The 24,964-nt window shown below is 47.8% G+C and overlaps 14 protein-coding genes across 14 annotated transcripts; 6 read left to right on the top strand and 8 right to left on the bottom strand.

Moving 5' to 3' along the window:
• Positions 1–430: 430 nt before the first annotated feature.
• Positions 431–1,746, top strand: EURHEDRAFT_415211 (emp24/gp25L/p24 family protein). Its single transcript, XM_040782626.1, has 4 exons — positions 431–756; positions 837–963; positions 1,026–1,326; positions 1,398–1,746. The coding sequence occupies exons 1-4, from the start codon at positions 541–543 to the stop codon at positions 1,414–1,416; spliced, it is 663 nt and encodes a 220-aa protein (XP_040636512.1). The 5' UTR covers positions 431–540; the 3' UTR covers positions 1,417–1,746.
• A 69-nt stretch (positions 1,747–1,815) lies between these two features.
• Positions 1,816–3,014, top strand: EURHEDRAFT_415210 (succinate dehydrogenase assembly factor 2). The gene is made up of 2 exons (XM_040782625.1): positions 1,816–2,354; positions 2,417–3,014. Exons 1-2 carry the CDS (start codon positions 1,895–1,897, stop codon positions 2,869–2,871), a joined length of 915 nt encoding a protein of 304 aa, XP_040636511.1. The 5' UTR covers positions 1,816–1,894; the 3' UTR covers positions 2,872–3,014.
• Positions 3,015–3,251: 237 nt separating this feature from the next.
• cpcB (40S ribosomal protein RACK1) lies at positions 3,252–4,696 on the top strand. Its single transcript, XM_040782624.1, has 4 exons — positions 3,252–3,361; positions 3,486–3,612; positions 3,717–4,034; positions 4,222–4,696. Exons 1-4 carry the CDS (start codon positions 3,282–3,284, stop codon positions 4,645–4,647), a joined length of 951 nt encoding a protein of 316 aa, XP_040636510.1. The 5' UTR covers positions 3,252–3,281; the 3' UTR covers positions 4,648–4,696.
• Positions 4,697–6,360: 1,664 nt separating this feature from the next.
• On the bottom strand, positions 6,361–6,895 carry EURHEDRAFT_388563 (uncharacterized protein; the record flags this gene model as incomplete). Its single annotated transcript, XM_040779751.1, has 2 exons — positions 6,361–6,741; positions 6,801–6,895. 2 exons carry the CDS (start codon positions 6,893–6,895, stop codon positions 6,429–6,431), a joined length of 408 nt encoding a protein of 135 aa, XP_040636509.1. The 3' UTR covers positions 6,361–6,428.
• EURHEDRAFT_415206 (uncharacterized protein) lies at positions 6,892–7,225 on the bottom strand (the record flags this gene model as incomplete). Its single annotated transcript, XM_040782623.1, has 2 exons — positions 6,892–7,135; positions 7,201–7,225. Coding segments are annotated over 2 exons (157 nt in total), but the record flags the coding sequence as incomplete, so codon positions are not given.
• Positions 7,226–7,473: 248 nt separating this feature from the next.
• EURHEDRAFT_181671 (uncharacterized protein) lies at positions 7,474–8,048 on the bottom strand. The gene is made up of 2 exons (XM_040777879.1): positions 7,700–8,048; positions 7,474–7,643 (listed from the first exon to the last, which is right to left on the bottom strand). Exons 1-2 carry the CDS (start codon positions 7,899–7,901, stop codon positions 7,540–7,542), a joined length of 306 nt encoding a protein of 101 aa, XP_040636507.1. The 5' UTR covers positions 7,902–8,048; the 3' UTR covers positions 7,474–7,539.
• Positions 7,830–10,562, bottom strand: EURHEDRAFT_484422 (transcription factor domain-containing protein). The gene is made up of 4 exons (XM_040785541.1): positions 10,345–10,562; positions 9,940–10,294; positions 8,995–9,887; positions 7,830–8,936 (listed from the first exon to the last, which is right to left on the bottom strand). Exons 1-4 carry the CDS (start codon positions 10,541–10,543, stop codon positions 8,197–8,199), a joined length of 2,187 nt encoding a protein of 728 aa, XP_040636506.1. The 5' UTR covers positions 10,544–10,562; the 3' UTR covers positions 7,830–8,196.
• Positions 10,563–10,789: 227 nt separating this feature from the next.
• Positions 10,790–12,523, bottom strand: EURHEDRAFT_461861 (putative MFS transporter; the record flags this gene model as incomplete). The annotated part of the gene is made up of 6 exons (XM_040784755.1): positions 10,790–10,985; positions 11,051–11,696; positions 11,726–12,012; positions 12,063–12,234; positions 12,288–12,348; positions 12,401–12,523. The coding sequence occupies 6 exons, from the start codon at positions 12,521–12,523 to the stop codon at positions 10,790–10,792; spliced, it is 1,485 nt and encodes a 494-aa protein (XP_040636505.1).
• A 480-nt stretch (positions 12,524–13,003) lies between these two features.
• On the top strand, positions 13,004–14,271 carry EURHEDRAFT_388561 (isocitrate lyase/PEP mutase family protein). Its single transcript, XM_040779750.1, has 3 exons — positions 13,004–13,548; positions 13,599–14,080; positions 14,133–14,271. The coding sequence occupies exons 1-3, from the start codon at positions 13,071–13,073 to the stop codon at positions 14,187–14,189; spliced, it is 1,017 nt and encodes a 338-aa protein (XP_040636504.1). The 5' UTR covers positions 13,004–13,070; the 3' UTR covers positions 14,190–14,271.
• Positions 14,272–14,577: 306 nt separating this feature from the next.
• On the bottom strand, positions 14,578–16,330 carry EURHEDRAFT_415203 (TPR domain protein). Its single transcript, XM_040782622.1, has one exon. The coding sequence runs from the start codon at positions 16,235–16,237 to the stop codon at positions 14,756–14,758; it is 1,482 nt and encodes a 493-aa protein (XP_040636503.1). The 5' UTR covers positions 16,238–16,330; the 3' UTR covers positions 14,578–14,755.
• A 121-nt stretch (positions 16,331–16,451) lies between these two features.
• EURHEDRAFT_505985 (SOS response-associated peptidase) lies at positions 16,452–18,049 on the top strand. The gene is made up of 3 exons (XM_040785848.1): positions 16,452–16,558; positions 16,606–17,164; positions 17,236–18,049. The coding sequence occupies exons 1-3, from the start codon at positions 16,532–16,534 to the stop codon at positions 17,889–17,891; spliced, it is 1,242 nt and encodes a 413-aa protein (XP_040636502.1). The 5' UTR covers positions 16,452–16,531; the 3' UTR covers positions 17,892–18,049.
• Positions 17,902–19,037, bottom strand: EURHEDRAFT_415197 (uncharacterized protein). The gene is made up of 5 exons (XM_040782621.1): positions 18,879–19,037; positions 18,408–18,817; positions 18,277–18,356; positions 18,193–18,223; positions 17,902–18,139 (listed from the first exon to the last, which is right to left on the bottom strand). Exons 1-5 carry the CDS (start codon positions 18,972–18,974, stop codon positions 18,073–18,075), a joined length of 684 nt encoding a protein of 227 aa, XP_040636501.1. The 5' UTR covers positions 18,975–19,037; the 3' UTR covers positions 17,902–18,072.
• Positions 19,038–19,604: 567 nt separating this feature from the next.
• EURHEDRAFT_388557 (uncharacterized protein) lies at positions 19,605–21,077 on the bottom strand. The gene is made up of 2 exons (XM_040779749.1): positions 20,347–21,077; positions 19,605–20,273 (listed from the first exon to the last, which is right to left on the bottom strand). The coding sequence occupies exons 1-2, from the start codon at positions 20,960–20,962 to the stop codon at positions 19,987–19,989; spliced, it is 903 nt and encodes a 300-aa protein (XP_040636500.1). The 5' UTR covers positions 20,963–21,077; the 3' UTR covers positions 19,605–19,986.
• Positions 21,078–21,319: 242 nt separating this feature from the next.
• On the top strand, positions 21,320–21,604 carry EURHEDRAFT_461762 (CENP-B protein; the record flags this gene model as incomplete). The annotated part of the gene is made up of 1 exon (XM_040784748.1): positions 21,320–21,604. A coding segment is annotated over one exon (285 nt), but the record flags the coding sequence as incomplete, so codon positions are not given.
• Between the last annotated feature and the right edge of the window lie 3,360 nt (positions 21,605–24,964).

Below are 24,964 nucleotides of genomic sequence, written 5' to 3'. Positions count from 1 at the left end.
CTTTTCTTTCTCTTCTTTCTCTTCTTTCTCACCACTTCTCTTTTATGGCTCACCACGATTTTGGTATATCTCATTTTGGCTGGTATTTTCTTACTTTCTTTAATCTTCTTGTTTCCTTTAATTTCTAATGTCTGGATTTGATCAGAAACAGCGGGAATATCTTGGATTTCAGCATTGGGTGGACTGTTCCTTCTTTACTATTTTAATTTCCTTGTTATATTACCAACCTGTATATAGGAGTTTATCTGTTTTTTACAATTCGAAAATCATGACTTATCATTTATTATTTCCATTGCTATAATATTCGTCCATATATTGTAATACTGCTCCAGAGTAGAGTTGTAGCGAGCGGAAATCCGCCCGGAACATTATTCCTCCACCTCCTTAGCAGCGGCGTGGCATCACCAAAACAGTTCCTCCGGCCTCGAACAGAGTACGTGTCTCCGACGGGGTCTACCGATCGAGAATCCAATTCTTCTCCGCCCCGTTTCTTTTTCTCTTCTCGAGCTCCATGAACTAAACCAATCTACCAACGCAAAAATGGGGTTTACGCTGAAATCACTCCTCCGCCCGCTCCTCTCCCTCCTCATCCTCGCGCAGCTGACATCGGCGCTCCGATTCGACCTCCCCGCTGTCTCCGGCCACAGCTCGAAGAATGAACGGTGCATACGGAACTTTGTGCTGAAAGATCAGTTGGTCGTAGTGACAGCGATTGTGGATGGGAATAAAGGGGATGGTCAAATGGTCAACATGCACGTATGTTTTTCCCGTACCTTTTCGGGGGACGCCATTGGAAGCAATCGGAGGGGCAATGCTAATGGAGCGATATAATATAGATCAAAGACGCTCTTGGCAACGACCACGGCCGTCCGAAGGACGTCACTGGCGAGACTCGTCAGGCCTTCACCTCTCCCGCGGACATTGCGTTTGATGTGTGCTTTGAGAATCAGCTCGTTTCGCACAGTACGTCCTCCATCCCCAACCACATCTACACATGCTAGGAAGTATATTGATAAATAATGTAGGCGCCATCACTAACCCCTACCGCTCGATCGAACTCGACATCGACATTGGCGCCGATGCCCGCGACTGGTCCAGCATCCAAGCGCAAGAGAAGCTCAAGCCCGTCGAGACAGAGCTGCGTCGTATTGAAGAAATGGTCGCCGAGGTTGTGAACGAGATGGAATACTTGCGTGCGCGGGAGCAGAAGCTGCGGGATACCAACGAGAGTACCAATGAGCGGGTTAAGTGGTTTGCGTTTGGGACAATGGGGATGCTTATGGGACTGGGGGCTTGGCAGGTTGTTTATCTGCGGGCTTACTTTAGGTTTGTTCTTTCCTTTATACTCCCTTTGGCCTGTCGGCTGTGTTGGGGTTAGAGATGGCTAACTGTAACAGATCCAAGCACCTTATCTAGATTGATTGACGGGTTGGGACATCCAGGGTGAATTATAATAAGTGTTGATGATAATAACTGTTCCTTTCCTGCTTTGTCTTATGACAAAATAAGAGTTTGTATTCTTGTTGCATGCACAGACTTGAATACTCTCGGATAGATTTGTTTAAAATCATGATTATGAAACTCTAGTTCTCGGAGTAATATCGTGGTCCAGTTAACCATTACCGCTCGACGTACTTATTCTTTATGAAACCTGCAATGCGATGCCGTATAACTATCGAATTCAATATCCTGTATAGACCAGCGGGTCCGTAATCCACCGGCCTCCGTTGGTCAATCGATGCAAACACTACAAACAAGCTGCAGCATGAACTCCGGATGATGTCAATCCCGCCATCCTCGGCCAAACCTGGGGCACGTTTGTTCATCTCCTCATTCTCGACACTCCCAATTGACACTGAACACTAAGATTCAGTGAGAGAATTTGATAAAAAAAATGTCCGCACCACGTCTCATCACCCGTTTCCTCCGCCCTTCGACGGCAACGACCAACCTCCCCTTCACACGCACCTTCACCACCACAACCTTCCGCAACAGCGACCATGAAAACGACAAAAGGCTACGCCCCGACACATCGCTCGCCCCCGAGCATCGCAGAAACCAAACCTCTAAGCCCCCTAATCAAGCTATTCCCAACACCACCTCCACCATGACTGGCGACTACCCGAAGGTCGGCGCGAAGAGCGCACCCCCGGAGATGCTGAGCTCGGTCGATCCGAACTACAGACCTGCGGATCCGTATCCGGGACGGGTTGAGCATTTCACGGGTGGACGCCAGGAGTCTGGGGCGCAGAAGCCGGAATTGGGGGTTGGAGAGATGGAAGGGATTACGTTCAAGGTTGAGCCGTTAAAGAGGAAGGGCGAGGATTCGGCGACGAGGAGGGCTAGGTTGTTGTGTATGCTCCCTTCCATCCGACCTTGTGATTGAAATTGAATGGGTATTGACGAGTGACTACAGATCAGAGCCGCAAACGTGGAATTCTTGAATCCGACCTCTTGCTTTCTACTTTTGCTGACGTCTATCTCCCCGAGATGACAGCCCAGCAACTTGAGGAGTACGATCGCTTCCTCGATGAAAATGATTGGGATATCTATTACTGGGCCACACAGGACCCACCTGCCGAGTCTGCAGCCACTGATGGCCAACTCGCGGAACAGCAGACGCATACCCAAGACACCGTGACGGAGACCTGGAAGCGTACGGGAGCCAAGAGCGGCGAGTGGGCGCAGACACATGGCGCCTTCAGGGCTGCGTATCGGCCTGTTCCGTCGCGATGGGCCGAGTCGGAGGTCTTGCGATTGCTCAGGCAGCATGTGAGAGATAAGAGTGCAAAAGGGTTTGAGTCTGCGAAGAACAAGAAGACTGCTGGTGGAGGTTTGGGAAGGATGCCGAATATCAAGGTGTTTTCTTGATCTACGAGTCTTTGCCAGAGATGCTCTTAAGAGGTAATCGGTACATTGGGAGCGCTTGTAAGACTGACATTCGATACTATTTATGTATGATTGTATAGTAGTTCTCCGTCATTAAATATTATTGTATTATTTATCGTTCAGCAGTACTCCGTACGTACTCAGTATTCATTGCTGTTGTTGTCGTACATTTAGGGTAATCTGTAGAATTTCACGTGACTCGCTTAGGCTAGGGCTACGTCCCCACAGGCGGTGGTTTAGGGCACAGGCGGGCACGCAGCTTGTCTGCTCGCCTCGTCGAAACTGCTGTGATTTTATCCCAGCCCCAGAGAGTCAACGACAATAGCTCCGCCCGCGTTCATCCTCCTCCTCTCACCTTTCGCGGTCCCTTCATCGTCTCCCAGACTCCGATCATGGCTGAGCAGCTGGTCCTTCGCGGCACCCTCGAGGGTCACAATGGCTGGGTTACTTCCCTGGCTACCTCTTTGGAGAAGTACGTCGAAACTGCAATTGCTGGAGGAAAGAAGAAAGAAAAGAGAAAATTTACGGGAAAATTTTGCGATGGAGAATACGTGGAAAATTTGGATATGGATTCTGACTTGAGATCTTTTGATTAGCCCCAACATGCTGCTCTCGGGCAGTCGCGACAAGTCCCTGATCATCTGGAACCTTACCCGCGACGAGCAGGCCTACGGTTACCCCAAGCGCAGCCTCCAGGGTCACTCTCACATCGTCTCTGACTGTGTACGATTCCCCATTCCACTGTATTCGAGCCGCGAGAGCGAAACGAGAATCAATCAAGGCAAAAAGCGAGAGAAAAAAGAAAAAAAGGCTGACGGACGATATAGGTGATCTCCTCTGACGGTGCCTACGCTCTTTCCTCCTCGTGGGACAAGTCCCTACGTCTCTGGGAGCTCGCCAGCGGTGCCACCACCCGCACTTTCGTCGGCCACAACAACGACGTCCTCTCCGTCTCTTTCTCCGCCGACAACCGCCAGATTGTCTCCGGTTCTCGTGACCGTTCTATCAAGCTCTGGAACACTCTGGGTGACTGCAAGTACACCATCACCGACAAGGGCCACACCGAGTGGGTTTCTTGCGTGCGCTTCAGCCCCAACCCCCAGAACCCCGTCATCGTCTCTGCTGGCTGGGACAAGCTTGTCAAGGTACGTTTCTACATCCTGTTTTCGATCTCAAAGAGTCCCAAAGATGCTTGCATATCTACGTATTTGCTACTTCAGAGCCTTTTGGCCATGAGACAAACATTCACCATAATGCCTGAGGGACTTTTTACATCATTACTTTTTTTTCTTCATGCGAAAAGTGCGAAAAAGATACTAATGACGTGAATAGGTTTGGGAGCTCGCTTCCTGCCGTCTCCAGACCGACCACATCGGTCACACCGGCTACATCAACACCGTCACCATCTCCCCCGACGGTTCTCTCTGCGCCTCCGGCGGCAAGGACGGTACCACCATGCTCTGGGACCTCAACGAGTCTAAGCACCTCTACTCTCTCCACGCCGGCGATGAGATCCACGCCCTCGTCTTCTCCCCCAACCGCTACTGGCTCTGCGCTGCCACCGCCACCAGCATCACCATCTTCGACCTCGAGAAGAAGAGCAAGGTCGACGAGCTCAAGCCCGAGTACATCGAGAAGGGCAAGAAGAGCCGTGAGCCTGAGTGTGTTTCCTTGGCCTGGAGCGCTGATGGCCAGACTCTGTTCGCTGGTTACACCGACAACAAGATCCGTGCTTGGGGTGTTATGTCGAGGGCATAGATGGGAGATGTGATGATGAATGGAAGCAATTAAAAAGTGTGTGGAGGGGACCTTTTTTCTTTTTAATCTGTTTATTTATTATCATGTCTCTATTTTGATATAAACAGAGCAACACTACAAGCAAAAATTCTCAAAAAAGAACTATAAAGACATGCGGGCTGGCATATATCGGAATGTATGAGCCATGATGGAATGACAGTAAACTATGCTCCTATCTTCGTACAGCACATGAGACATTCTTTTGAACAATTTAATCGTAAAAATTTTGTAACTTTTTTTTTACAGCATTCTGTATTTCACTGGTATAGTTTGCAATACCACCATTATACTTCGGAATCCGCTCAGCAACCCTCTGAAGTCCCTCAAACGCTGCAGAAAAGTCCTTGATATAACCCACGATCTGTTCAGGGGTATACTCGTTCAACAGGAAGGCTTTCCTTCAAATCGAATCAGACACTCCTTGCATATGTTGAAGAACTATTTTCGCAATTGGTTGTTGGTGAAGCGCCAGGCGTCACTGAGTATAAGTACTCATTCATAGATATATGATACCAACGCACAGGACTGGATAACTTTTAATGACCTCAAGTGTTGCCGAGATTAATAGCTGCCACTGTAGATCTAGGTGAGATCAACCTCGATTTGGATTATGGTGATCTCTGGAGAACACCGAGATCATTCAAGAGGCTCGTGTTCTTCATATTTTCGAACGAAGCCGTTTTAATCAGGTTAGTTGTATAAACCAGCTTCATAATGCGGTATAATCTGCATTGTACTCGTACAGCAACATATTATCCCGAAGCATAGGTTGCACACCAGACACATCATTCAAACCTATTAACAACGATATCCACAACATGCTTCATTGGCCATCTGTACCGGCGAATATCAGACCTGCAGCTAAGGACGAGCTGAATAATACCAACATCAAATTCGAGGATCCTTGCTAACAGTCGGGCCGTAAGGGCTCTTGCGAAGGAAGATACGGTTGCTACGGACAGAATCCATGTCACCTCTGCGCGAGTGCGAACTATTGTATCTTGTCGGTCATGTCTTGTGTCTTGCATCAGTATATGTAAACGTGTCTCGCGGAAAGTAGTGCAGATTGCCTCTTGTCCAATTTCAGGGAATTTAGGATTCTTTCCGAAAGACGTGCTTGGGTCTCCGAGGTTTTCTTCGAAATAGTCCATACATCCGTCGTGGCGGGTGTGTACGTGCGATTGTTAAATGCGATGATGGTTTACTCGTCCATGTCATTTTGCATAGTTGTCACTAAAGTTTTAAGAGTGCCTTCGACTTGCTGTAAGTATAGTTACATTGTTATTCAGAAGCACAGCAGTAAGATATTGAGGATATACAGAAAGTGTGCTGGGATGGGAGCTGTAAGCATTCGTTTTCGTTATTGGTCTGTCAGCGTTTGATGTTAGACTGGTGAGGTTTTCGGTTTTGGCTTGTACAGAATTAACAGTGAGCCTGGAGCTGGTAGCCACTGCCAGCGCCAGGGTGACAACAACAACGGATGAAAGATGCATTGCGATGGTTGAATGAGAAAAAAAGAAAGAGTCGCTGCTCCTGTCTTTGTTTTCAATGTGATGATGCACTATCCCTTATATAGTTTAGCTCAAAATGATTGTCCTCCAGTCACAGGGTTCTCAGCTCCTGGTGCTCGTTCAACATAAACCAAATGAAATTAGACTGGAATTTTTTTATGAACCGTACAGAATCATTGTAGACATATACCACAGTCCCAATTGCCTTCCATCGACAATAGACATGTATACCTAATTCCAATCACCCTCATTGACAATTGGTTCACGTCTGTCCGACGCCTCCATGAGCTCCTGAACAGTCCAAGATTTATATCTGTAGCCGGGAGGCATATTGGTGTTCTTGAACGGCATTTCCAAAGTAATATGGTTTGAGCAGCTGTTGTAGTTGTTGTAGACGTATTCCTCTGGGTCATGTCGCATGATCCAATCCGCAGTCGTCTTGCTGAGCACGTTCGGATTTCTGGCAACTTCATCCCAGTCTGTGTTGTGAAACTTCTCCCGGTGGTGGAAGCCCATTTTTTGAGCGCAGGATACGCGCTCGAACCTGCGATGCTTGATTAATGTGTTTCGTTTGGTTGTATGGCCATGTGTGTGTGTGCTTACCGTAGGTGGTTATGAACCCTCACAGCTAATGAGATATCAGACTTCCCACCCAATTGCAAGCACGTTACCAGAGGATATGCATCCTCCATGGCCATTGCTGCCCCGCTCCCCGAGTTCAGCAAGAAGGAATGTGCAGCGTCGCCAAGTTGGACAACTCGGGCGCCAGAAATCCACTTCGGTTAAGGATTACGCCAGGGCAATTTTCAGTCAGTGCAGCGGTTGTTCGGAGTTACTTTGACGAGCTCAACCAAGAACGCATCCCAGCCCTTCGTGTACTGCAAGGCTTTGTTCGTAGATACAGTTTTGTCCCAGTTTTCTTCTGCATTGTGATCGTCCTGTGTTTTCGAATTGGTTAAACTTCACACAGCGTGAGTGTGCATTTTATAGTAAAGAAACATACCCGGTGTGTCAATATATAACACATCAGTCGTTCAGTTTTTTTTTTTTTCCCATGGCTATATGCGCACCAGGGCCTATGTGTATCGACGCACGATCAGGCTGGTTTTCTAACTCCTTTGCAATGACTGGGTTCTTCAAAGCTTCATCAGCTGGAAAGAGTGACGCCTGCCTTGTCGTTCGTCTCAAAATAGTCATCCACAGCGGCTGAGAAGTCTGCCCGAATGCCTAGTACCTAAATATATTCCCACAGCAGAGTATGGAGCTCCGAGCTGTTGAAGGGCAAGGATGCATCCTGACCATCACCTAACGGCAAACTTCCAATCCAGGCTCCGTCATATTTTCACGTTTCGCTGGGTTTTGTAGAGATTGCTTCCAGTCGTTCGTAGAAGCCGGGCCACTTCTTGACTGTGTGTAGGGCATTGCATTCCAATAATAGAAGGTCGCCTTCAAGAAATTAGTATTGCAGTATTAGGTTCACATTGCATTTCAACCGACTGTACCCGCTGAAGTTGAGACGCTTTTCTTATACGCGAACATCATGGCCTTTCCGATGCGCCTCAATCGCGAACGTGAGATTCCCAATGCCTCCACTAACAACCAGAATGGAAACCCCACTGAGGAAAAAGCGCTCCATGGTAGAAATTGTAATGTTATTGGATGTAATAATGCATGGTGAATAAAGCCACTCTTGTAGCATTTCATATCAATTGCATAGCTCCGCAGTTTCTTGGGGATTTCAGGGTTTTTATACCCCGTACAGTATCTCCGATCTAAGACCCACGCGGAATACGAAATAACATGGGAATTCGGGTGGACTATGGGCTGACTGCCTCCAATTTTCTTCTTATCGGGTTTGTAAATCTCTCAGGAGTTCCGGGCAATGTCATCCCTATGTTATATGCACTTATGCGCTTCCCTTCAATCCATACTGACGGCCTTATATCGGAGGCTCTCACCGGAAATTACAGCTTTCCCACTCGGAGCACTCATCAGTTCGTCAAGGCGGTAGATTCCAAATAAAGCCCAAGTCCAAATATCCTGAATCCAAATCCGTAGGTACACTGTCCCACGATCCAAATGGTGCCATCAGTGGATCCAATGGAAGTGACAGCCAGTCCCCGGGGTGATAGATTTGGTTGGCCCAGTCGATCATGCTTGGATCCCAGGGAGTTTCTTCGTTAGACGGTTGACCTATTCTGTCAGTATCAGGGGCATCCTCTTGACTAGGTTCATCCTGGTTTCCCAACCGGCCCGATTTGGTGAATGTCTGCCGCAATCGAGAAACATGGATGTGCAGTAGGGATGCGTATTGCGAGACAAGATGGATGTCATCTTGTTGATTAGATTGTAGGGTAACAATAGCCTGGTCGAGCAGATGTAATGACTCTTGCAGTTTCGATGTTCGCACTCCCAAAGAGAGAGCCTTGAGGAGGAAGACGGACGAGCTGACCATACGTAGAAAGATTCGAATGGGAAAGTATCGAAGTGACTTTCTCTGGGAGAGTGACACGATGCGCGAAAGTATAGCACAGGTGCCATCAATCACTTCTTCGATGAAGTCGTACTCATTCCTGCTGATGTTGATTTGGCGTGCTCGTGAAATGAATGTCTCGTCGATAGTCTTTTGTGGTATAGTGTCTGATAACACTCGTTCAACGATTCCCTGTACCCCAAGGGAGTTGGTAAATACCCTCAGGTATTCGTACTCTATGTGTAAAATATCATCATAGTGGAAGTCTGAGACAATGTTAGTCTACCTGCCGTTTGATCTCATGTACAGAAGTACAGAACTCACTCCCTGTTTGTCGATGATTTCCATTCCACGTAGCAAGCTGTTCCTTGAACTGTTCCAACGATCCAAAATCAATGCCTTGATGATCGTTATTTCTGGCTTCCAAAAGGAACTTTTCCCCAATGATTTGGACGAAACTAGTCAAGTATACCCATGAGGCCATAAAGGTTGTCCATTGCGGATCGACCAACAAAATATTATCTAGTTTTCTTGGCTTATATTTTTCAGACATGATGGGTGGGCAACCAATTCGAGAGGCCAATAGGCTCGAAGCAACAAATAACAGCGATGGAAGACGTTGGCGTCTGAATTCCAGGTGCTTCATATATGTTCTCACATCTGGGCCATCGGAGAAACTAGGCTGTTCTCTCGAATCAAACACTCCAAGCTCGTGCGCAAGGGCCAGTGCAGAGCTCACAAGCATCCACGACATCCGATCTGATCGTCGCGTCGGCTCTATGACATCCTGCTCCCAACGTTCTTGTATCGGCATCTCTTCCGTGATAGCAGGTGGATCTCGATCATTAGGTGTGGTATACATCAAGTCCGAATCCCACCCATCAGTTTCCGGAGGAAAATGTAAAGCTCGAGGATACCACTCTGTAAGGAGGAGGAGCGCCTCGATTGTCCCAAGATGTCTTGTCTTCGCTTTGGAGACTTTCTCTTGTCCTAGGGTAATCCGTAATATGAGATGCTGGCAATGCTGCCACAACCTGTGGTGGATGATGAATCCTCTGGATGTTCCAAAGGGCCCTGGAACAATATGGTATCGCGCAGAGATCATCAAGATGGTGCAGCACAGCATTGGTTCCTGGGTGATCAGCCAATAGTGAGTGTTATGAGAAGCAAAGAAATCCGTCAAAATGGGAGATGCTGGAGCCATATTCTTGAAGAATCTATTAGTGGTCAGAATTGCTCACATGAAAAAAGTAGGCGTGTCCGACTAACGTGTCCATTAGGAAGACTGCTTCGTGCGCAGCGAGCCACCCGCCCTTGACAAAGCGGCAACGCTCCCAGATTTTTAGGACACCATCTTCCTTAACTTGGGGCGCTGTGTCCGTTGTGGGGGTTGTAGGTAACTCTTTTTGTTGAAGTGCTGCATCGAACAGAATATCCAACGCATCGTGGCCGCTGGTAACCTTCTTCTGCAGGACCGTGGTGGAAATCCCATCTATAGGTTCTTTTTCCGAATACAAATGCTCTCCTTCACTAGTCTCAGATAGCGGCAGCCAGCTTATGCATGTGTCTTCCTGGCCCTGTTCTGATGATATCCGAGCAGTAGTACGTGAATTCTTGATCGACTCTGATCTCCGTTAGTTGGACGTACTGTTGCAAAATGGACCGCCCTCATACCTGTTTTCCTCCTTGACCAGGGCTGCTTGATGGTAAAACGGCATTCAATATCCAACTTCCCGCATCTTTTGCACGGCTGCTGATGACGCGCTGGATCTGACTCGCATCTGACTTTTCTCTGGCGGCAGGGAATACATGCCTTGTATGCCCGTTGATAGTTGTACTCGGGGGCTGCTCTGCTTCGAGAAGGGCGGGGCATTTCCTCTTAGACTTCGTCGTAAAGGTTGATGAATAGTTGAGGAAGAATATGGGAGATGCTGGAATAGCCGAAGAGAGGTGATCCTCTGTCACACGCTTACCCGAATTGGCAAGGGTTCTGCGTCTCCACAGTGTGGGGAACGGTGGAACAAATCTTATTGACATCAACCACGTCCAACTTACGAAGTATGTACGAATGAAAATAGTAAGGTTATAATTCAGCGTGTCATTTCGGAGCTAACTACACTCAAGTCAAATAACGGAACTGAGGATTCTTATCTCCATCTCTCGTCACATCGACATGAACGTCTCTGGACATTGTACCATACAGCCTATCCCGTTTCTTATTCTCAATTGTCAGTCTTACATACAATCCCAGTGCCATTATCGCAATGCATCCTGTCAAGCCGCATCCAATGGCACAACCTCGGATATAAATTGGGCTGTGGTCAGAAAGCAAAGATTAGCTGGGTTCTTTTCCATAAAAAGAAATCGACGAAAAACCCACCCTTCGGAGTTGGGGAACACAGCAGAGCTCACGAAGCTCGAACATTGCCCAAACACAGCAAGCAGTGCCATCCCGGCAGATTTCTTGGAATCCCCGCCTTGGTTATTTAACAACCAGGTTATATTGATACTCAGGGCTGGGAAGACTCCGCATGTAGCCAACCAAACACCCAAATACCGCACCCCAGTCTTGTATTCATCCTGCACAGCTGCCAAAATCAGGTAGCCAATCATCCCGATAGTCGCAGAAAATGCGATCACAAGCCCTCTTCCTCCCCACCGGTCTGAGACAACCGCTGCCACGATGCAGAGCAAGAATGATGCGAAATACGGGGGAGCAGAAAGACCTTGTGCATTGACTGATGTATACCCCATGTCGTTGAGGATAGTAGGGAGGAAGTTTGACAGTCCCGCGAAGGAGAAGTTGCAGCAAAAGTGGATTGCTGTGTGGACATAGTTCTTGTAATCTGTCAGTCCGTTGAAGACTTGTCTCCGGTCGAGTCGGGTTTTTGCAGTGCGGTCCACTGTCTGCAGTCTCTCAACGGCGTGAGTTCGCTCTGTTTCATTCAGAAATTTTGCCGTGCCTGGAGAGTCTGGGAGAAAGAAGAAGACTACAATAGAGAAGATAACGGTGGGAGCACCCTCTGCTTGTGTAAGCTACGGTAAATGAGGTAACGAGGCACCAGTAACTCACCAATAATGAATAGATATCGCCACGGGGCGATTGAATGTTTGATCTGTGTTATTCCGTAGGCTAACGCACTGGCAAAGCAATTGGCCACGGGAGACATCCCCAGCAGCAATGAGACCCTAAATCCAAGTTCATATCGTTGATAGAACAGCGACAAGAAGTATGGAGCTCCGGCCCCGAATGCGGCCTCGAAAACGCCCAGAAGACATCGACAGACGATCAACTCGGCCATGTTGTCCACTGCACCGGTACACATAGCCGCCGCACCCCAGCTAAACAATCTCTCAGCTCTCGTATAGGAAATATGAAATGGCCTACATACCAGATACATAATACAGTCACGTAGATATGGGCAGGGAGGAGCTTCCACAGGACTGTGGTCCATTCGAAGACGACGTAGCAGATGTAAAACGAGTTGAGGACCCAGGTCCATTGCGAGTCACTGAGCCCCAGGTCACTTTCGAGGCCGGCGGTTTTGGCATTTCCCACATTTCCTGTTCTTTTTTCAGCAAAGGTGAAGAGGAAGGAGGTCAAAACGGATGCGCACCCCTATCCAGATAGGAAAGGATATAGAGGATACAAACGATAGGCAATACACGACGGTCGAACTGAGCATGTTAGTTGCTGTGAGGATGCTCAGTCAATAGGGGAAGACTGTACCCTCCTTCGGATTTGAGCCTGCTCGGAAACCGAAACTTGAATACGCTGGATAGCAGTCTTCTCCGCTTCTATGGACTCAGTATTCTCCACATGCTGTGACTCTGTATCCTTGATGGTGTTCATGGTGGCGTGATTCTTGTGTCCTAGAGAGCCATTGTATGTCAACGACTGGGGCTTTAATATACCCGTCTTCCAATCCCCGCAGAAATACAGTGACACCGTGATTCACTTGTGACTCCCCTATGTTGTTGAACTAAAGCCAGAATATGCTTCATCTTCCCCGCCTTTCTACCCCATGGGGTATTGGTTGATGGTTCTTTTCGTCACGGCTACTTGACAATATCCGCGCGGGATATTGCAAAATCCCAATAGACATGGTGCGATTAGACGTTCTTTTCGTTTCTGATTAAATGTGTTACATCAGTTAAATGAGGGGGATAATCCAGACACTTATTTACACTTCTATTGAGCTATTTTGGGCCCATCCCGTGGATACTCGTAAGCTTGTTGCCGCTCAACGCGGAAATTGCCAAATACCCGCTTGCGCGATATGCAAAACATCCGCGCAAAGAAAAAACTTGACAGTTATTTAAACAGGATAATCTCCCAGATACACTGTTTGCTTCTAACTACAAAACGTGCCTCCATTCAGCAATCCAAATATCCCAAAATGAGCGTCCCCTATCCCTTCAGATTCACTACTCCCGACCAACCAACCTCCAATGGAAACGGTACCACGACCTCCCTACCCATCCAACTCGAGAATGTACGCGGCCGAATTCCTTCCGCACAGACATCTCGCCTCCGAACCATGATGCTAGAAGCGCACAACGACCCCAACAAGATCATCGCCCATGCCTGCAGCTACGATGGACTTTCCTCTCGCCTGGTGGAAGAAGCAGGCTTCCCCATTGTGTTTCTAGCAGGGTATGCTGTAGCCAGTGCCTTTGGACTACCAGACACTGGCTACATTGCTATGGAGGATCTGTGTCGGAAGATCCAGGAGGTTGTGCGTGTGACGAGCGTGCCTGTCATGGCGGATGGAGATACGGGGTATGGAAGTCCTATGAATGTTAAGCGGACGGTAGAGTCGTTTGCGATTGCTGGAGCGGCTGGTGTAATGATTGAGGATCAGACATGGCCGAAGCGTAGGCTTTCTCCCTTTCTTGCTCTTTCGCATGGATGCTAACTAGTGTAGGATGTGGCCATACAAAGGGTAAATCCGTCGTTTCCCGCGGCGAAGCCTACGCACGAATCCAAGCCGCATGTGACGCCCGCAACGAAGGCCAAGACATCTTCATCCTCGCACGAACCGATGCCCTCATCCACGGCTGGGAGGAAGCAATGACCCGGGTCAATGAGTTCAAGCGTATTGGGGTGGACGCTATCTTTGTCGAAGCTCTACCAGACCGGGATGCGATGAAACGATGCGCTGAGGAGGTTGGCATTCCCATCTTCGGGAACATCATTGAGGGTGGGAAGACGGAGAACCTGTCTGCGTTGGACCTTGCCCAGCTGGGGTATTCTGCCGTTGCGTATCCGTGGACGTTGGTTGCAGCGAAGCTGAGAAGTATCCAGGAGACATTGGAGGGTTTGAAGAAGAGTATGACTGCGGGTGCACCACCGATGATTCTGGGATATTCGGAGGTTTGCGAGGGTGTGGGGTTCAATGAATACTGGGTAGGTCCGGCTGTTTCCTGCAGGACTTAACTTCTTTGCTGATTGCGTTTAGGATCGGGAGATGCGGTATGAATACAATCAGGACGGCCTGGTAAACCTAAATGAGTGATTTGGTTATTAAACCCAGGGCTGAGCTGAACCATGCAATGTTCTATGCTCCATAGAATGAAATATTATGATGTGTCACAGACCCTTGGCCTTCATTGCTTGGATAATCCTGAATAGAATATGACAGCTCTGTCCAAAAAGATGATGGTCTTTATGTTCGGAATCCAGTACGGAATAGTGTACTCTGTTGTAGTATTAACTTCGGTTTTTTGTCAACTGACAGTAGTGCTGTACTTTGGAGTGTCTGTGCACTATCTTCTCAGCTAGTTTACATTGCTTGAACCATCGCAATTATTGCTCTACAGTTCAGCTCCGGCTAGAGTATGGAGTTCATTTAGTAGTCGGGCACCTTCGTCGGTGTGACTTCAGAAGAGCTGGATCGTAGAATGACGATCCTTGTAGAAGTGGTAAGCTGTACCAAATACTGAACTTGGGGAATTATAAGCCCGTTTTTCATGTGATTATGCATGCCAGAAACATATCCTCTGTAAAGCTTGCAGTTTACATATATTTTACATTTGAATTCCTATTGTACATACAAGGAATCACAATGAAAGGATCCGAGGCTCATTTCTTTGTCAATCGCTTCAAAGCACTATCAGTCATGGCAACCGCATCTTCAAACCCCAGTCCCACAGCCAGTGATTTAGCCTCCCGATAACGCTTAACAGCTTCTTCACGCTTTCCCTGCATCTCCGCCAGCTCGCCTAGGTTATATGTTGCCGCCACGCAACTGAGGTCACAGTCCTCATCACGAACAGGAGGTTGAATGCGGGCTGCGACATCAATCGCCTTTTGCGCCCACTTTTTGGCGGCATCGATGGTTTGTTCGCGGGGAACAGGTTGCTGCTGCTGCTGCTGCTGCTGCTGCTGTTGTTGTTGGCGGACTGGTCTTTGCACCTGTCCGGCCATCACTGTAGCGACACCATTGAGAAGTGTGACCTGTTTGCAGGTTGGGGAATTACCTTCGTCCACACGAAGGAGATCCAGTGCGCGCAAGTAAAGTGGCATGGCGAGCTCGTACTTCTCTTGAGTGACATAGGTGGATGCCAGATCAGCCAGTGCGGTGGCAATCTCAGTGAGGTTCAACCAAGCGCCACCGTTCTCAATCTGCGATGAACCACCAACAGGGAGGCCAAGGGCTTGACGACGGTGCATTTCTTTCAATGATAATTCAACGGCCGCGACCTGCGCCTGTTCAGCCTTCTTCTCATCTTGAATGTAGTCGCTTGAATAGAGCTCTGCAAGTTTCATCTGTATTCCCACAGCCTTCTTAAGCGTTTTGTCCTGCTGGCGATCTTCAAACTGCTCTAGTTCTTTTATCCTCTTCTGCTCCTCGAGAAATTCCGGATCATCGATCACAACCTTGTTCTCTTCCGCCTTCTTCTGCTTAGGCTCAATAGCCGCCTCCTTGGTCTGAATTATCTTCTTCTTCCGCATATCATCTACCCAACTCAGCGCCTCGGCCTTCGTCCTCTCCAACACATCAATCGCCGGCTTCACCAACCCCGCCTTCTCCAACATCATCGCCACCTGCAACTTAATCCCAATAACCTCATCCGAGAACGGATGTAACCCCATCTCGATGGCAATATGCAACGCCTCCTTGTACGCCTTCAATGCCTTGGGCGGGTTAAGGTCCACTTCGGTGTAGTATACGGCCGTCCGGAGCGTCTCAGCCACGGGCGGTGGGAACTTGTGATATTGGGGGCCCACGCGGGTGATTTCAATATAGGCAATATATGCAAATAACAGCCCAGCACCGATTGTGGATACAAGGGCGATTGGGAGAAGAATGGGGTTCTTGCGCCAGATTCCCTTGGAAGCTTCCCGGAAGCCATATCTCATTCGTTGTGCGAAGCTGAGGTGGCGGATTTGAAAGAGGGCATTTCGAGAGACGAGAGGGTTTGAAATTCTGTTATTTGTGCGAATGGACGTAGGGCGAGTGGTGTTGCTTGATATCGATCGTGATGATGATTGAGGAGTGTGCTGTGCGGCTTTTTGTGCTGAGGCGCAGGCGCAGGCGCGCCGCGATGCTGCTCTGAACATGGTGTATGTTAAATGGTGCTCGATCTATACGGTCTCAGAGGATTAGTTGAATAAATAATCTGAAAGAAAGCGGCAATGTAGCTTGCGAGAGAATGTATGAAGTTGGATTTGGAGAACTTTCTGCCGCTTCTGGAAGAATGGCTGCGGGTGGTCCAAGCTCCCGCCTTTGCTATGACGTCGAAGTCATAACCGGACAACGATTAACAGCAGAATACCTGCGATTACGCCAGAAGAATTGACAATGATTTGTGCATAACAATATCATCAGAGTTTGATTCATAATCTGGTCGCAAAATGTGTGGGCGATATTCTCTGGGAGTTGTAGGTATGCCGTCCATTCTGCACCGCGTTCGCGCTGACTGGTATAGCGCATGGCTTTCGTTCGACGGCGCCTCGAGCAACAAGGCATGCAAGTCAATGACGCCCCAGGTGATGACGAAGTACGCGAGACATACAACTTTGCGCCTGGATACAATGGTGCAGTCTATCGCGCCGAATCTAGGGAGAGAAACCATGGAGCTACGAGAGAAAACGAAGGCGATGAAACAGCCACGGGGGAAGCCCAAGAAGAAATACAGGAGCAAGACAACGAAGATAATACCCAGTATTGTGGTCTTGGGAATGAGAGCGCAACTAAATACAAGCTGCAAAGCATGAGATGGGGTCTTATCCCTTTCTGGACAAAACGCAAGCCCGACTATGGTTCTCTTATGCGGACAATTAATTGCCGAGATGATTCTCTAACTGAAGATCGTGGGATGTGGACGTCAATGAAGCGGAAGAAGCGATGTATTGTGGTCTGCCAGGGATTCTATGAGTGGTTGAAAAAGGGTCCCGGGGGAAAGGAAAAGGTCCCGCACTTCGTCAAGCGCAAAGACAGCGAGTTGATGTGCTTCGCTGGACTCTGGGACTGTGTCCGCTATGAAGGTAACTGAATGATTTTCTTGCGATGCTAACTTACATTTGCCATTAGTGGACTAACGCGAGGTTATGCATAGACTCTAACGAGGAGCTTTATACCTACACCATCATCACAACAAGTTCAAACCCCTACTTGAAGTTCCTTCATGACAGAATGCCAGTGGTTCTCGACCAGGGAAGCGAAAAAATGAAAATATGGCTAGATCCCACCCGGACCACATGGTCGAAGGACCTTCGGTCTGTTCTCAAGCCTTATGAAGGCGAACTAGAGTGCTACCCAGTTTCGAAGGAAGTCGGGAAGGTCGGAAATAACTCGCCCGACTTTTTAATCCCGGTCAACAGCGAGGAGAATAAGAGCAATATCGCGAACTTTTTTGCTAATGCAAAACAAAAGAAGGGCGATAAACCTGTCAATATAGAGGACGAAAAGACAGATATGTCGGAGCAGAAAGTCTCAGAGGATTGCGATGAGAATCGGACAACACAGAACAATGAATGGAGCGAGGACAACGCTCCTCTGCCAGTACCTGGTGTCAAGAGAGAGCATCCACCCGATAGTCTTGGCGAGATCAGAGAGACAGAACGGAAGAGACAGAAGACCGAATCTGTTCCACCCTCGAAGCAATCCGACCCCAGACTAGTGAAGAAGGCGGATGAAAAAAAGACAACTGAGGGCTCCCAGCGGATTACCAACTTTTTCCGAAAACGATCTACACATTTTGCTTTGAACTAAGAATATGGAATGGCGTTTGGAATAGGGTGCAATTAGCGTTTCTATAAGCGTTTCGTCTGATTTTACCGCTAACATGATTTTCGAGGCAATAATATACGAGCTGTCTAGCAGCTTATGGGATGGTTCACCAAGAGTATAGTACAAAATATTCGTATCGTTACAAATATGTCACAGAATCTCTCTATTGAGATTCGATTTCATGTAGTCTCTGGACCAACTTTTCCCTGAGGAATGGGCTCGGTGCGATGCTGAGTTTCATGTTAGTATGCTCAGATAGAACAATTTCAAGGAAAGCACTTACATTCCATCTCGAGTGATGGTTCGATAAGTACCTGTCAAAAGTCAGCCAAGGTCAATGCATTGCCGTCGTGTTGCCAATAAATACCACTCGGTTGGTAATTTCCATTTCCATCAACGAATTTACCTTCACCGTCGACTTCAAGGCTTCCAAAAATATCCTCGGGCCTGTCGATCCGTCAGCCACAATTCTCGCAATCTGCCCAATCATCTCTTTACCAAGGAATCCGCCCATACTCAGGCGGCCTCCTCTCATCAAAAACATGTATCCATCCTCCTCGTCCAGCACTACCAGCACCACCTTGACCACTGGCCCCACCACTCGAATCTGCGCTAGCCCGCCGTCTCCGCGCTTTCTGACCAGTCAATAGGACTCCTCCGGAGCTCAGGTTAGCTCCAGACGTGGAGACCATCATCTGGGCCTGTGAGATATTATCTGGGTCTTCATGCGCATATTTTGAAATAACTTCCTGCAGGATATTCAAGAAACTCGGGTTCTCTTTGAAGGATTCTGGCGTCGGTGGTAATTTGGATGTAATTCCGATGGGTACGCTGGGGTTCGTCGGTCTTGACGGTAGGAGGGATAAAACATGGCTTTCGCCAGAGGCTGCTTCATTCGGGAAAACATACTACATGTTCATAGAACAGTCTTAAGTAGGTAGACAGGGAAAATAAGCAACGAGGACTTACTATGTACGGACGGCCGTCCAACGTGGTCACGGAGCGAATTTGTGTCCATTTGGGAAGCCTGAGTACTTGGCGTGCAATTGGTCTTAATGTAAACATCTTGTATATCCAGGTGTATGGACGAATTCGGCAACACCGAATCAGAAAGCAGTCAATTCTAAGAAGCCGAAGCGTTGAAGTCGTCTATGACGATGTAGAGAACAAACATGACAAACGCACGTGACCATGTGGAGTTGTCCATGTGCATAATGCCCTAATAATGCATGTTGCACACACCGCGCAGCGCAAAATTCGTGGGCATCTGCCCACGATCTGCCCGCCTACTATCGAGTACGATACATATCTATCAGCAATCCTACTTCCGATGTCAACATGGAGGGAGCTCCAGGAGCCCATAAGCCCCTGACCGCTTCCCCCTGGGTGCCCACCACCCCGAAGCGACCGAGACCAGACACCGAAGAATTCTTCATGACCCCTTCCATTCTCGAGAACTGGCAATTGCCAGGGCATCCCGACCAAAGGATTTCCCTGCATCGCTCATCCATGTGTCCTCCCAGAGCCAATTTAGCCTGGGACTCCAAAGCCACATTGCAGCTGCGGTGGCATCGCGCAAGGCAGAGATAAAGACTACAGGAGATAAAGTCCTAGAGTTGGTCTCACTGGCCAGCCAGAAAGTCACCAACTGGGAAGGGAAAGGCCTACTGTCACGGAGCTCAGCTAGGGTAGAGGGCCATCCTTCTCATGGGTTCTAGCTAGGTAGCTATCGAAGAGAGACACTCTTATACATTTCTCTCCCATCCCCTACACCCCACTCCCAATCCCCAAATTGATGGCCTTGATATTAGCCATAGATGGTGATCTTGATTATAATTCGAGGGTACGTCCGGCAGTCCTCGCTGGTAGAGGTACTGTCAAAGCAATCGGGGAATGTAGCTACCTTCACCTTGGTTTATTAGACTACTATAGTGCATAGCGGGTAAACTTTTCCCAATTACTTATTACATACATACAACCATAGATATCCGCTGGAATACAATACAACACAACGGTTCAATAACTAACCTTCCATATATCAATTATATATATACCGACCGACAGTCACTGTGGACAATCACGACCGACTCCCCCCATCGATCTCATGCACCTCAGGCGGCTTCACCGCACTATCCAGCTCCGGTATCGTCTCCGGCTTCTGCGCACCAAACATACCCAATCCCTGATTATGGCTTGACGATTGCTGGTGGTGAGGATTCTGATCACTCCCTGTATTTGAGTACAGCTCAAAAATTGGTCGTCCGCTTTCTGATGGGAGCGGTGGTGAGAGCGAGGGGAGACTGAGTCCTGTGGAGCCGGACGGGTATTTCCCGCCGACTGTTGTTCCCGGGCTGGAGAAGGAGTCTAGCACATGATATAAGTTAGCTTTCTCTAATAGGTACTCGTGGAGGTAAAGGGAGAAGGGAAGGAAACGAACCCTGATAAGGTGACGCCGGATTTTGATCCCCATATTCCCCTGGATGCATCCTCTGCGGCTCGCCCTCTGCAACCGACGGTGCCCCCCCAGCCGGAACCTGGCTCTTCTTCCTACGCCGTAAAAGGAACCAAGCCGCTAATAGCACGATCGCTACAGCTGCAACACACCCAACGACTATCCCCGCGATCGCTCCACCCGATAACCCTCCTCCACTCCCACTCCCATCATCCGCATCCTCAAACAACTCCAACTGATCCCTGCGCGACTGACTCCAGGCAGAGGCAAGGACATCACCGGCCGGACACCCATCCATCCTATTGCAAGCGTCTGAAGCGCAGCATCCTAGAAATGGAGGTGATGTGAGGTTGCATGTGTACCAGTTGTTATTAGCGGAGTTGATGCAGGCATTTGGGAGGATAGAGTTGAAAATAGAGGTATCGAAGGCAGCGGCATAGACATCTGGACAGGGCGATGTGATATTGCTGTCTGTGCAGGGGTCGGACGAACAGCAGCCGATGAAGTAGGGCTCATCCGGGCACACGTACCAGGTTCCGCCCGAGGGGCAGGTGAAGTGGCAAGAGGTGGAGCCGGAGAAGCAGTCTTCGTCGGAGGACATTATAAATGTGCGTATAATAATGGAGGCTGAAAGTTGCGGGAACGCAACTGGGGACTCGCATTTCAAGGGGAATCCAGAAATCTAGACAGGACCCCGACTATGGGGACGACCGTTGGCCAAACATAAATAGGGTCCGAGTTCGCTGGCGACAAGACAAGGCTGAGGGCTGTGAGCTAGTGACGGCGTCTTGGCTGCAGCAATACTTATCGCACAGCCACGCTGCTTACTACTAAATCAAGTCCGACCATGCCTGAGAGTCTGGTCGCAGTACAAACTCTATCTGGGTCTTGTCATCAACTTTTTTCACTCCTTTAATGGCTGGAGTGCGAGTAATACAGTAGTTCACTATCTGGGTAATATATGGAGGATGGTATATATAACATGGATGAAACAGGTCTATTCTGGCGTCTATCTCCATCCAGAGGCCTTTATACACAGGCTAGAACAGGTGTACGAAAAGACAAATCACGAATCTCAATAAAATGCTGTATCAATGCATCTGGCACTGATCGCTTACCAATATGGTTTATTGGTGAATACCAAACACCACGGGCTCTTCGAAACATCAATATCCAGGTGATGGGAGGCCAGTGGCGCTGGAACAGAAAAGCTTGGATAGATATAATAATCATGAAAGAATAGTTATTGTTCTTTTATAGCCATATCGGGCCTCGGGCAGTTCTTCTTGCCATGGATAATTTACCTGCTCAATTACCTGACCTTCTCCACCAAATGTCCTGATTCAATGGCTTCCATCAAACTCAACAAGCAGATTCCAACCCCTTGATCGAGGAATTATCCAGAACCTCAAGGTTTATTACCGAAAAAAATGGCTTCGCTATATGCTCAATGTGTATGAGAACTTCATAAACCTAGTGGATACTGTCACCATTCTGGATACTATCCGTTGGGTTCTCCGTGCATAGGATAATGAAGTCCTACCTACAACAGTCAACAATTGCTTTCGGAAAAGTACATTTGCGCCTGAGCCTGTACAACTTCCTATTGAATCACCAGACATGACGGCTCTATTCGCTCAAGTACAACATAATCAACATGCTGAGGCATTAGAGGATGCTATGGCTATTTCAAATTTCTCAATCCTACTAAGGAGTCAGAGACAGAAAAGGCCAAGCTAAATGGAGATGATCTGCTTCACCAGTTGACTGCCAGCCACACAGTTACCAATTAAAACTGAGAAGGAAGATGAAAAGAATGGGGCTCTGCCTCTTATTCCAAAGGTTCCAGAAATATTATAAGCTGTAAGACTTTTGATACCCTACACTAAAAGCCAGGTTGATTCAGAAACTTCTACTCTTCGCCTTTAGAGCGATATGAGAGACTTAGAGTGGAAGGAGAGCTCTCTTACTACCCAGCGCACCTTAGATGGATGGCCTAGTCATTGATAGTTGCTTAGTTAATTATTCAATATGACGACATTTGTGTTAATACGATAGTAAGCCGTTGGATAGATTACATCGTCTTAATGAATTTTGACTGTAACCACAATTCATTTCTACACCCCATACCATAATTATCAGTGCTACTTTGATCAAGTTTCATGCAATGACCTTGATTGCGTATACAGTTTGCTGTACCCGGCTACGTGTTCATGCATATATGGTGACAGCTGACAACTGATATGCCAAGATGGTCTCTAGTAGACCTCGGCAGGCCCATGGGCTACCCATAATGGGTACTCATTTGACCCAAAAACTAAACAAAATAGAAACACCCGTGACTTGCATAACTTATATGATTTTGCTATTAATATTTAACTAACCTATTATGCTGAATCAACAAATAATACATCCTAATTAGGAAAGCTATGCATGCATGGGTATTCGATGGGTTACTCATGGGTAGTATGTTAGGGGCTAAGCCAGCAGCGCTAATAACTGGCTATCATACAAGAGGTTTCGTTGAAGAAGAGAAGGACGAGTGTCCGATCAGACAGCCTTTTATATACAAAAGTACGTTATGCGGGGTAGGTAGTCAAGTAACCACTCCGATCATTCCTCCGACTAGCATATTGTTTACTCTACAGGCGCAGCCTGTGACATAGTGGGTTCACTCCCATGGGCGGGAAATGGGTACTACATTGGTACCCATGGGCCTATTGGTATTGGTAATGGGCAGAGACCCCTATGCATTGGGTACCCATACCGAGGTCTAGTCCCTAGGCTGACCGTGGGATGGGAATTCAGGATACCTGGGGGGGTCTTATCCCGTCCCACGGGATAAGAAGACTTTATGGGATGGGATTCCCATTTTATGGGAGAAAAATGAGATGGGATAATAATGGGATGGGATAAGGATGGGATTATCTCATTCCCTAAAAACTATATATCTTCGTCCCTATCCCGTTCCATCTTAGGGATGGGAGAATCTCATCTCGCAAGGTCATACTAGAATGAAATTGACGATTTCCTTTTATGTCACTTGTCAAAGGAAATCTATAGTGATAATCTGAAAATCATCGTACGGTAGTCCTGACAATCATTATAAACTAAAGCCAGAAATGACTCTAAAAAAAGAAGCGATATAACAAGCACAAAGAGATAGAATCATGATCAGTGACGTTGGTGCCTTTCTGCGTCTTTTCTGCTGGTGGTTAATCATCAACATCCTCTTCCGACATAGTTTGGTCAAAATGGAGTGATGCAGCAAGTGTATTCCCATCAAATGTTGCTTCCCTCGCAATACTCGTCTCATTCTTTTGTTGTATCGCCTCATCTTCCCATTCAGCTAACTGGTAACCATCAAGGAAACTGGGATCTATCAAGTCCTTATCACCATGTTTGAGAATCATGACCTTGCGGATAGTTTCGCCTTGGAGCTTTCCACATCGATATGTGCAGGTGTCACGGCTAATTGTGGATTAACATTTGTCACGGCGCTCTACTAGGATAATCGAAGATCCAACTCATGGGTTCTACCTAGGTAGCTATCGACGAGAATAATCAACATGAGGAAGGAAGAAAGGGGGTGACGCCGTATTTATCAACAAAGCAAACAACTGCATCTCACGTGATAACCAGCCAACGTGACCAGGCTGTCACATTACCCCCCGGCTTCAATAGACATTGTCCTCAATGTCATGGTAAGCCACAGGTAAGAAACATGAGAGGAGAGAAAAATACATGAGATACTTGAAAAGAAAACATATGAACATATCCAACATCTCCAGGGATCAATCATCAGTCGCTGCTACCATTCCTCTCTAAACTCGCAAGCATCTGCTGATTCCATAACTTATCAGATTCCTTGTGTGCTTTCATGGAACAGTTCTTCACCCAATGGTCAGGGGAGCCGCATCTCACACAGGATCCTTGTTGTCGACGTCTGTTCCTTTCATCCAGGGAGGTGGACGATGCTGACAGAGAGTTGATATTGACAACACTGAGATCCATAGGATCAGACTTGGTGTGAGAGCCAGATTGGTGTGAATTAGAATGGGAAACATTGGTTGGATTTGAGCTGAATGAATGACTTCCCAGTTGTTGCACCACGCGAAGGAATTCAATGTAGGATTTTGGAAGATTCAACTGCTGATTTAGGCGTCCTCTGAGGGTAGGATTGAGGCCTTTCCTGAATGCCGAGATTTTGGTAACATCAGGCCAGTCTTTGCCCTTTGCCTCATAGAGAATCCTCTCGAACTTGGCAATGTAGGCTGCCACAGATTCACCACTATCCTGCCTTAGGGCTAGTAGATGATCTTCAGCTTCTTGAATCTTATTGGGGTTGTCATAAACCAGAGATAGTTGATTGAGAATAGTGTTGTAATCCCAGGTGTTGGTGTCTTCTGCATAAGATAACTGGGGAAGAACTAAAGCTTGAACCTTGCTCTCCAGATTTAGATAGACATAGTAGAACTGAGCCACTGCATCACCTATAGCTGGGGCATCAATCCGAAGCTTAGCCTTCATCGAAGCAAGCCAGGTATCAAACTTCAAAGATTGACCATTGAATTTCTCAGGGTCAGGGAGGCATGGTTTCGGC

This window comes from Aspergillus ruber (assembly GCF_000600275.1).
Source record: "Aspergillus ruber CBS 135680 unplaced genomic scaffold scaffold00025, whole genome shotgun sequence".
Taxonomy (NCBI): domain Eukaryota; kingdom Fungi; phylum Ascomycota; class Eurotiomycetes; order Eurotiales; family Aspergillaceae; genus Aspergillus; species Aspergillus ruber.
The sequence above is the reverse complement of the archived record's forward strand: the minus strand, read 5'-3'. Positions and strand labels throughout refer to the sequence as shown.

Bases quoted from the DNA above. Each gene is read 5' to 3' on its own strand.
- cpcB (XM_040782624.1), top strand. From the start codon at position 3,282: ATGGCTGAGCAGCTGGTCCTTCGCGGCACCCTCGAGGGTCACAATGGC. The intron at 3,362-3,485 runs GTACGTCGAAAC...TCTTTTGATTAG, and splicing joins CTGGCTACCTCTTTGGAGAA to CCCCAACATGCTGCTCTCGG. The intron at 4,035-4,221 runs GTACGTTTCTAC...TGACGTGAATAG, and splicing joins GCTGGGACAAGCTTGTCAAG to GTTTGGGAGCTCGCTTCCTG.
- EURHEDRAFT_415203 (XM_040782622.1), bottom strand. From the start codon at position 16,237: ATGTTCAGAGCAGCATCGCGGCGCGCCTGCGCCTGCGCCTCAGCACAA.
- EURHEDRAFT_388557 (XM_040779749.1), bottom strand. From the start codon at position 20,962: ATGTCCTCCGACGAAGACTGCTTCTCCGGCTCCACCTCTTGCCACTTC. The intron at 20,274-20,346 runs GTTCGTTTCCTT...ATCATGTGCTAG, and splicing joins TCCGGCGTCACCTTATCAGG to ACTCCTTCTCCAGCCCGGGA.
- EURHEDRAFT_181671 (XM_040777879.1), bottom strand. From the start codon at position 7,901: ATGAAATGCTACAAGAGTGGCTTTATTCACCATGCATTATTACATCCA. The intron at 7,644-7,699 runs GTACAGTCGGTT...AATTTCTTGAAG, and splicing joins AAGCGTCTCAACTTCAGCGG to GCGACCTTCTATTATTGGAA.
- EURHEDRAFT_415210 (XM_040782625.1), top strand. From the start codon at position 1,895: ATGTCCGCACCACGTCTCATCACCCGTTTCCTCCGCCCTTCGACGGCA. The intron at 2,355-2,416 runs GTATGCTCCCTT...GAGTGACTACAG, and splicing joins GAGGAGGGCTAGGTTGTTGT to ATCAGAGCCGCAAACGTGGA.
- EURHEDRAFT_415211 (XM_040782626.1), top strand. From the start codon at position 541: ATGGGGTTTACGCTGAAATCACTCCTCCGCCCGCTCCTCTCCCTCCTC. The intron at 757-836 runs GTATGTTTTTCC...GATATAATATAG, and splicing joins GTCAAATGGTCAACATGCAC to ATCAAAGACGCTCTTGGCAA. The intron at 964-1,025 runs GTACGTCCTCCA...TAAATAATGTAG, and splicing joins GAATCAGCTCGTTTCGCACA to GCGCCATCACTAACCCCTAC.
- EURHEDRAFT_484422 (XM_040785541.1), bottom strand. From the start codon at position 10,543: ATGCCCCGCCCTTCTCGAAGCAGAGCAGCCCCCGAGTACAACTATCAA. The intron at 9,888-9,939 runs GTTAGTCGGACA...GACCACTAATAG, and splicing joins GCAGTCTTCCTAATGGACAC to ATTCTTCAAGAATATGGCTC. The intron at 8,937-8,994 runs GTGAGTTCTGTA...ACATTGTCTCAG, and splicing joins AAATCATCGACAAACAGGGA to ACTTCCACTATGATGATATT.
- EURHEDRAFT_415197 (XM_040782621.1), bottom strand. From the start codon at position 18,974: ATGTTTACATTAAGACCAATTGCACGCCAAGTACTCAGGCTTCCCAAA. The intron at 18,357-18,407 runs GTAAAGAGATGA...ACGGATCGACAG, and splicing joins GAGTATGGGCGGATTCCTTG to GCCCGAGGATATTTTTGGAA. The intron at 18,224-18,276 runs GTATTTATTGGC...GACTTTTGACAG, and splicing joins TGGAAATTACCAACCGAGTG to GTACTTATCGAACCATCACT.
- EURHEDRAFT_388561 (XM_040779750.1), top strand. From the start codon at position 13,071: ATGAGCGTCCCCTATCCCTTCAGATTCACTACTCCCGACCAACCAACC. The intron at 13,549-13,598 runs GTAGGCTTTCTC...TAACTAGTGTAG, and splicing joins GGATCAGACATGGCCGAAGC to GATGTGGCCATACAAAGGGT. The intron at 14,081-14,132 runs GTAGGTCCGGCT...GATTGCGTTTAG, and splicing joins TGGGGTTCAATGAATACTGG to GATCGGGAGATGCGGTATGA.
- EURHEDRAFT_505985 (XM_040785848.1), top strand. From the start codon at position 16,532: ATGTGTGGGCGATATTCTCTGGGAGTT. The intron at 16,559-16,605 runs GTAGGTATGCCG...TGACTGGTATAG, and splicing joins GGCGATATTCTCTGGGAGTT to CGCATGGCTTTCGTTCGACG. The intron at 17,165-17,235 runs GTAACTGAATGA...GGTTATGCATAG, and splicing joins GGACTGTGTCCGCTATGAAG to ACTCTAACGAGGAGCTTTAT.